General features: G+C 42.5%; 1 protein-coding gene across 4 annotated transcripts in view; it reads left to right on the top strand.

Annotated features, from left to right (window-relative positions):
* The first annotated feature begins 101 nt into the window (after positions 1-101).
* The window catches only part of Upf2 (UPF2 regulator of nonsense mediated mRNA decay), a 29,593-nt gene continuing 20,672 nt past the window's right edge, over positions 102-9,022 (top strand). For 3 of the 4 annotated variants that reach the window (XM_075895166.1, XM_075895167.1, XM_075895165.1), the window contains exons 1-16: positions 102-460; positions 798-966; positions 1,064-1,173; positions 1,551-1,583; positions 1,653-1,737; positions 2,550-2,626; positions 2,686-2,766; positions 3,162-3,191; positions 3,601-3,720; positions 4,092-4,139; positions 5,135-5,347; positions 5,888-6,112; positions 7,325-7,364; positions 7,458-7,522; positions 7,607-7,693; positions 7,857-7,941. In XM_075895166.1, coding sequence (XP_075751281.1) covers positions 410-460; positions 798-966; positions 1,064-1,173; positions 1,551-1,583; positions 1,653-1,737; positions 2,550-2,626; positions 2,686-2,766; positions 3,162-3,191; positions 3,601-3,720; positions 4,092-4,139; positions 5,135-5,347; positions 5,888-6,112; positions 7,325-7,364; positions 7,458-7,522; positions 7,607-7,693; positions 7,857-7,941 — 1,519 coding nt within the window. In that variant the 5' untranslated portion in view covers positions 102-409. Of the gene's footprint in view, positions 617-797; positions 967-1,063; positions 1,174-1,550; positions 1,584-1,652; positions 1,738-2,549; positions 2,627-2,685; positions 2,767-3,161; positions 3,192-3,600; positions 3,721-4,091; positions 4,140-5,134; positions 5,348-5,887; positions 6,113-7,324; positions 7,365-7,457; positions 7,523-7,606; positions 7,694-7,856; positions 7,942-9,022 lie in introns of all 4 variants that reach the window. The other variant, XM_075895168.1, reaches the window with a different exon arrangement.

Raw genomic sequence — 9,022 nt, 5'->3', positions numbered from 1 at the left:
ATAGTAGCCTGACGGACGTGTAGCTTACAACAAATTATACTCAAGCCTTATCACAGCACAGTTTTTTTTATTATTAGATGTTCAGAACGCACGCCAGGTGGCTTGGTTTCGAAAACATGGTTGTGTGTTGATGTGCGAGCATGATCGTTTCAGAGTGCGATAAAGTGTTCCCCCACGAACTGTGGCCAAATGCGACTTGAAACGTCCGCACAAATACCGGTGTAAAACACCTCGGAATGTGATCTACCGTCGACACATGGTGTAGACCTTAACGCACGCTTATCGTAGGGTTTAGTGAGAACGCGCGCATCGTTTAATTGTGTGCGTCGACGTTCTCCCTCCACGTAGGAGTTTTTGCACGACAAGCGGTAACAACATCCCACGCCGCGACATTTACTTCGCCTTCGGCATGGTCTTCTGCAGCAAACCGAGAGCAGCGCACAGCGGCCGCATCAATTGCGTGAGCACCACATCTTGTAGGATCGTGTTAGCATCTTGTGGCTGAGTTGGCGGAGCAGTGTAAACAGTGCGATCGGTGTGACCTCGTGGCTGTGCGCCTTAACTGATTGTTTTGCACGTTCGGCGCTGCTAACGGATAAACCAACATCCGCTAATGGTGAGTTTAATGTACACGCACTTCCAACAACGTTTTCTTGCTTCCAAGAAAAAGAGGATGCAGTTTTGTTTCTTTTTTCGGCTAGGCTGACCGCAGCGAGGACGATAAAGAAGAAACTCGCCATTTGTACCTGAGCACGCCTCACCTACTTTTTTTTTTCTATTTTTACGCTGGTTTACAGGACTCGGAGAAGAAAACGGAAGTCAAAGGCAAGAGCTGGCGCAGAGAACGGGAGGAGAGAGGTCGGCGAGTGCAAGCCAGGACTTTGCAAGCTGAGAAGAGTGACCAGAAATGTGCTGTTCCGTGCAGTAATAACGTTCCGCCCGGTGACGGCGGCGATTCTAAACGAGGTAGTGTAGACCGCATCGTAGGTTTGCAGGCGCATTGCCGCGTTTGTCTTGCTAGCCCACACGGCCTAACGTGCACATGTTTTGTCTCTGCTCCCAGAAAATGACATCATCTCTGCCAATGACAACTCCGCTGACAAGGTGTCGAAACGGGCCGACAGTCTGCCCCCAGAGGAGCCATCGGAAGAAGTGGCACTCAGTACAGTGGAAGTAAGGATAACGTTTGTTGTGAGACCCGGTTAAATAGTCAGTACAGGCACTTTTCAACAATTTCTTTTTTCTTCTTGTGATTCGATGAATGGGCATCTAAATGGTTGCATATTTGTTTGCGTGTGTATTGGTCTTGCTGTAACACAACTCTAATCAATGAAACACAGCGTTTTGACCTTTATCAGCTATATATCACATCTAATCGTGCAGTGCTGTCTGAGATGTTTTGTCTTAGTGGTTTCCTGCCATCAGAACAAACCACTGTGAAACGGAAGGTCTTGCTGGCTGACATTAAAAGTGTTTTACCACTGCAGGAAAATATGTTCATCTTTCTATATCAATTCTCTGTGCTTTCACCTTCATATCTTGAATTGCAGGACAATGCTGCCACCGTAGAAGAAAGTGAAAAGGTAAGTGAAGTGCATCTGATGTAATCTTTGAGCGGTTTGTGAAAACTTGTCCTTACATGTTACTTCCAGGCTATCCTTGATGCGTATGTGATGGAAATTCAAGAGAGACTCAACTTCAAATCAGAACTCCGGAGCAAGAACTTGGCAGCATCCGGTAAGGGTGTCTGTTTATAACTGAAGCCCCAGTTGTTTTCATCTGGCTTAGTATGACAAAACTTGGAGCAGGACTGGAAATTTGAAGTAGATGCAAGTTTGTGCAGAAAGTATGGCTAGTTGTTCTGTGGCACGAAGTAAAAGCATGAAATTCATGTTGGTGCAAGCCATTTACATTAGAAATAGTGATATCTACATCAGTACAGTGGCAATCACACTGTTAATTGAAGAATTTAGTTCTAGTTTCTGCGTCTTATGTGTATGCCTGTGAGTTGTGAGGGCATACACATTGACCGTACCTGTTGGTCGTCATGGGGGTTATGATGCGTTTTCTGAAATTTTTAATCAATTTCTTACATCATTTTTAGCCTTATTGCATTTTTTCCCTTTTCCTATCCCTACTAGTTTGCACTAAGTGCCATAAATTTTTTAATAAAAAGCAGATACGAAACCTACATCATAAATGTTTTGGTTGTGCAAATACTCAATATTTGACACTCTTGCCACGATAACCAAAATTTTGTACCCTTCTATAGACAAATTTTTCTTGTTCACCACTAATTAATAGCTGAATTGTCCATCATTCATACAGTGAAATTGCATCTTTCATGGCAGCCCAGCTGCTCTGGTGTTGTACTGCTTAGCTCGAAGTCGCGCGTTTGACATTTCTGGTGACCGTGATGGATATCTAAAAAGAAGTATGTGAAAGCACTCGCGTACCATTGTTTGGGGTCACATTAAAGAGCTTTTTGTATGAAATATGGCGCTAGGTTAGGCTTTATGGCTGATAGAATTGGTCTCTTGAAATCGTAGGCAATCGTCCAGAGGAGGCATTCTTCAGCAGGCTAGACTCCAATCTTCGGAAAAACACTGCGTTTGTAAAGAAACTGGTAAGCACTGTTGGTCTGACTTGCTTGAAACTGGTGCTTACGAGGTATCTTTCATGCAGAAAACTATCTCGGAAGCTCAGAGAGACTCTCTCCTGAAGGACATGGCTGGCCTGAATCTGACCAAGTACATCAGTGAAGTGGTATGGCACACCGGCGATGATTTTGTGCACTCTGAAATCAGTTTATACCCTGTAAAGGTTACCTCTGTCACACCCAATAATCGCTGTTTCCTGCATCACTTTTCTTGCTTTAATACCATGCTCCCTTACATTTAGGTCATGATTGGTGTAGATACAATCAGCGTGACTTAGCGATATTGGCAGGAAAGCAGCAAGCACAATGTTTTTAAGAAATGAAATGCAAGCAAGCCAGATGGTTGTGGCAAAAACACTTGCCAGAGTCTATACAACAATATACTTCTTCAAGGGTGCATGATAAAAATACTCCTGAAAGGGTGCAACTATGTTTAGAGTGCTGTTGAGCAACTGACTTGGCAGTGAGATGCGATGCATTACTTGTCGTATGTTTCTTTCAGGCGGCTGCCATAGTGGAGGCCAAACTGAAGGTAGGTTCAAAGCTAAGCGGTACTTGTGTCATTGCCTGCTACACTAATGTCCAATTTGTAGCTGGTGTAACGTGACTCTCATGATGAAAAGTTCGGTTGCTGGCATTAAGATTTTGCGCAGTGGTAATATTTTGCTGTGGTTCCCTTTAAATGAAAGCCACATTTGGATTCAGTAATGGTTAATATAGTTAGCTGATAACAAAAGTTTTCTGTGGTCATACCATTCAAGAAGCATATATTTCTCATTGGAAACTATCAACTTTAGCTATTTTTATGTTTAGCTTATTCATCATTACTTCTGAATTTTCTACAGAAGAATGCTGTACCGCACAGTTGTAGGTTTTTATGGAACACAAAGAATTTTTTTTACTGCTGTTGTATGACTCTCTCCTATATTTTCTTTTTTCAGATGTCCGACATACAAACAGCCATAATTGTGTGCTCATCTCTGCACCAGCGATATGCAGAGTTTTCGACACAGCTGCTCGAGAACTGGCTCAAGGCACTCCCTCTAAAGAAGGATGACAAGGTTGGTGCTAGAATAGCCTGCAGCAAGCTTGTACTCTACCCAAGTTTTTTTGCATCTTGAACACACCTGCTCTCATTAATATCTTACCTCACAAATCCTTTCGTCGGTATGTATCTTACAACTATACTCGTGTATATAAATGCAGTACTTACAGGTGGGGGCTCGCTTCTCATACCTTGTTGTACCATTGCAGTGCCACAACTGCACAGATACTGTGGAAAGTAGGTGTAAAGTGGGTGCACAGCGTAACTGCATTCAGAGTAGTTCAGTCAAAGCTGTTATTATTCGGGACGCAGTGTTTGTTTGGGCTCTATTGTAGCTATGAAATGTTATACCGTGTGTGTTTACTTACCACATGTTATCTGTTTCAGGCTACCAATCTGAGTAAGATCAGAGTGGACTTGAGATTCTTTGCTGAGGTCAGTTTCTCTTTCTTCCCTCCCCCTCCCCCATTTTTTTCGTGATTTTCATTCTTATGCATTCACTTGAGTGCGTCAACTTTATAGGCTGCCACGGTTACTTGGTATGTTGCTTATCGGCTGATACGAAAAACGCACGTTCAAGTCGCTATGTGATGTTAAACCCCATGAACCAACTATCAACTGTGTAAACTTTATTTGGTGAACTGAACAATGAGCTGAGACATTACTCGTGCATAAAATGGCTGAAATTACTGAATTCGAAATTCATTGCATGATTTAATTTCATGACCCATATGCTTAATCACATGAGACACTTCCAATCATGATTAAGCTTCATCTGGATGGAACTTTCTTTACTTTAATTGATTCTCCTCTGCGGCTTTCCCAGAGAAGCCAATCACAACAAAACTCGACCCTCATTGTGCTCAGTTATGACCATATTACAGCTATATAAGTGAATGGTATCTATAAATTAGCTTATATGAATACAGGCTTTTCTTTGGACTAACGTAGCACACAGATTTTGCCTACATGTTCTGGTTGCTTTTATTATTTCAAATCCACGCTTTTCAATGGAGCTGTTCTTTTTCACTACCTGAAAATGGTTTAAAGAAATCTATGCACTTGTACTCTCCCATTACATGCCTGTATGTCATCGGTGAAATGGGATACAGTAGGTTTTTTGTGGCTGACTCTCATGCACTTCAAGATTTGGTCATGTTTAAGCTGATGATCATGTTTACGGTTATGGATTTTTTTATGCAGTTTATATGGATTGTTTACGTAGATGTTTGTGGAAATTCACGAGATCCGCTGATATAGTGTCGTTGGCTGTCCGTACAAGTCACATAACAATTGCACTATATTACCTGTTATTATGTGTTTCTTCTTGACCCTTAATGTGTCAGCTTAGAAAACACATAAGCCGCACTGGTTGTTGCTGAAAGAATGATTGTGTTGATGTGATGGTCTCTTTTCTCTTACACTTGCAGCTGCTTGCCTGCGGAGTGTTTACCCAAAAGGAAGGCCTTCCTGTGCTAAGAAACTTGCTGACATTTCTAACAAGTAGCGACCGTGAGGAGCACAATAATTTAAACATACTGATCAGCTTCTGCAAGCACTGTGGTGAGGACTTCGCTGGATTGGTTCCTCGCAGGATTCGCATCCTTGCTCAGAAGTACATTCGGGACGTCCCAGTGAGCGACGTAAGTGCCTGATAATGTTTTTCTTTGTTGTTCCGTAAAGTTGTGTTCCTGACAGAGCCTCTGGGACGGTTAGTCTCTCTGCACATGTTGATATAGTTGAGCTTAGTAATAGCTTCTGCCGTGCAATTATTCTCTAGTGTTTTACTTGAAACATGTGACACTTTTGGAAACCATTATGCTCCTACTGTGTAGCATAGTATACTCAGTAACTGAAATACGCACCAACACTGCTTTTTAAGATGGTATTGGCAATGTACTTTCAGCAATATTGTACTTTCCGCATAAAAATGAAGGGTAGTTCAGAGTGTTGTAGGTGTGGCTTCTATTTGTTGCATGCTGTCTTTCATTAAACAATAATTTCCCTTTCCGTGTTATCAAAGATACGCAGTTAATTTTTATTGAACTTTCCTTGACTTCATTTTTCTATTAGCTTCATGTGGCATTTTTCTTATTGTATAATTTGATAGTATAATTTGCGTTTGCACATCAGTGTGCTATATCAAATGCATGTGCTGTTACATGGGATGCTTTCGATTGCAGCTTTTGACGCCAGACAAGCAGAAGAGCCTTCTGAGCATCTTACGCGAGTACTACCGGTCACTGTGCCGACACCTGCTGCGTGACCACCAGAATCTTCGGGGCATCGAGGCGCACAATCGGCGTGTGCTCCAAACCAAAGGGGAGCTTAGCGGAGAGCAGAAGGAGAAGTGCGAAGCTGCTCACGTGGCCTTCCAAAAGCTGCTCTCCGGAACTCAGCAGTTCGCAGTATGTCAACACTCTCTGCTCATTCCCATTGTGTGTGCTTCTGGCAAATGATGTGCGAATTTGTTTGGCACAGCCACTCTGCCCTTAGGCTACTGAGCCCGGGCAACGTACGTCTTAAAATAAAAAAAAAAAACACAGAGAGAGAGAGTTTGATGAAATACCGACTCTGACTAAGCCATTGCCTCAACTCTGATATCACAGAGATTGCCCAGAAAACCCCTTTATAACTCTCACATTTAGATGGTGGTGGTGTTCGTAGAAAACCTTGCGCTAGCAAAGGTATAGAAATATAGCCCTCAAAGGTGCACTGGTGAAATGTGTGTTCGTATGCACACTTTTCCAATAATTAAAGCTCTCTCGATCATGGGCTTATCAGCAGTCAGGCATTTCTGATATCGCAATCTGATCTTTTATCGACGTGACATGTTGCTATATTTCAATGCTGCCTGGATATGAACACGCGACTGTCAATGCCTGTGGCAGGTGAAGTGTCGCGCTCTAAGCACAGGGATGAAGGTCCAATTCTCAGCAATGGAGCGGAAGGAGAAAGTTAAAAGGTTTCTACCACATGGCATTGTGCTATGTGATAGAAAGAAAAGTAGTACATCAGACATGCACATGCCAAGATTCGCTTGCCCCATTTATCCAATAGGAAAGAGGTCCTCGATTTTTCAGTGCTTGTTAATAGTAAACATGTTAAGATGCAGTGTCAGGCCTATTTAACTCGTGAATAAAGCAAGTTTCTATCTTTTGGGGTATTGCTACATTTCCTATTGAAAAGTACTGATATTTTTTTGCCCTTCTGGCATTATATCATCATACAAATCACTAGTTTCAATGAAGGGATGGATATTTATGCTTTATGCTCACTGACGGTGTTAGGACAATAGTTTCTGCAATAACGCTGACATTTAGTTAAAATGTGCATTCTTACATAAGAATTTTGCCGCTTTTCTCAAAGGAAACTTCAAAATGTGTACATGTTTATTTTTATGAGGGACTGAAGTAATGCATTATTTGTTGTCGTGGCTTATGTGTATGCTTTCATGTTACAATTCTTCCCGATTTGAAAATGGTTTCACTATAGCTTGCATCTCGGTTTTACAGTGTGCTTGAACACTATTTATCCCAATTCTACTACCCTTCTTTTAGTTCGGGTGGACAAAACGTTTTTTGTACATTTGCTTTACATGATGCAAAAATCAATTTCAGGATGTTTTAGACGAAGATGTTCCAAACTTGCCACTCGAAGGTAAGCCGTCACGTGTTTGCTAAGCAGCAAGAAAAAAAAGTAACAAAGGTTGATTCTGGCTTTGCTTATTTACTTTCTTTGTTTTTGTCCTAGAAATTTCTACAATGGAGACCGACGCCGCAACTCTCGACGTCCACAATAGGTTCAAGGGTGGAGAGGTGAGGGCCACTGGAGTGGCGTTCTCGCATCCGAGTGCCATAGCTCTTGAATAATATTTACAGTAAGTCAATGTTGTTTTGCAGCTGGACGGAAGCAGCTCGTTGTGGGAAGACGAAGAGTCTCGCAGCTTTTACGAGAATCTCCCCGATCTCAAGGCCTTCATACCTGGTGTACGCATTTTTCTACAATAGCTTCATGTCTCAAAACAATGGCGCTGTGCATTGTACTCGTTGGAGATATATCTACATCCCACTGAACGAGCTTGACAAACATTGTTGTCTTTTGATGTTGTTGACTTGATTTCATTCTTTCTATAATTGTTATTCACCTCAGATCTTGTTCAAGGACAGTGCACAGGCTGCGACCACTAGCACGGTTACGACAGTGGAGGAGCCTACTGATCTCTCTTTGGAAGAAGGTAAGCAAATGCATTCAGAATTGTGTTTGTTGCAGATGACGCTGGAGTGTGAGCATACTGGACTTCTCAAACGCATAAAATATAAGAGAATATCTCTTGTCTTACCTCCGCCAACTTCATTAGCGTAGTTCCTTTGCATACCTTCGCACTGTGTGATGTTAACGATAACTTTAGGGGGTAGTCGTGGCGTCTTGCAATGTTGAATAAAAGTTGCGCATACCTTACATCCAGCTTGTCAGAGAGACGTCGCAAGTTCTGCATTGTATAAAAGTTAAGGGGGCAGAGTTTTCTCGCTCGCAAACTATAACTCGTTCTTGGGCTACTTCACTGATACTTCGTGGAGCTGTATGTAGTAGAGAAAAATAGAACAGACATAAAACGGCTGTGTGTGCTTTCCATCTGTCGTCATCCTGCTGCCCTGATTTCAGAATTTTGTTCAAGTGCATACATTGACGAGAAGGATCAACCAGTTTATGACTGCAAATACTGTGCCTGTTGGATGTACTGAACCTGATGTAGGGCCTTATACTAACGACCCTGTTTCATACCTGCCAAGTCTCCCGGATTTTACGGAAGACTCCCATATTTCAACCAGTTCTTACGTTCGTACGGTTGTCAGGAAATTCTCCCGGAAATCGATATTTTTGCTCGTGATACGACTGCATTGACAAAAGTGCAGCCCAATCTGATCCAGGCTTTTCGCGGACCGATTGCATTTTATTGTAAATGAATTTAAGAGGCCTTCATCTAAATGTACACAAGAATCTCAATGATGCGAAGCCGGCAGCTACTAATTCTTGTAATTCCCCAGACAACTTTCTTTTTGTCCACCGGGCCGAAATTCGGTTGTTCCAAACACTTTTCCTCATCGCAGCGGGTTGTATGAACTGTAATGCCGAAATCGTCGAAGGAAGGCCGAGAGCAGCATGCCTGAAGCTTCAAATGGACGCACGTGACGAGCGCACGCACTGTCAGAACTGTGGTTATCATTTGCCACCACTGCTTTCGATGAAACCGCGGTTGCTCTTGACACAATCATGTACGGCGAGGATGTAACTGACAGAACTCCGAAAGTGCACGC

The sequence above is a fragment of the Rhipicephalus microplus genome, chromosome 5 (assembly GCF_043290135.1).
Source record: "Rhipicephalus microplus isolate Deutch F79 chromosome 5, USDA_Rmic, whole genome shotgun sequence".
Lineage (NCBI taxonomy): Eukaryota > Metazoa > Arthropoda > Arachnida > Ixodida > Ixodidae > Rhipicephalus > Rhipicephalus microplus.
Note: the sequence above shows the minus strand (reverse complement) of the source record. Positions and strands in the feature narration are given on the sequence as shown.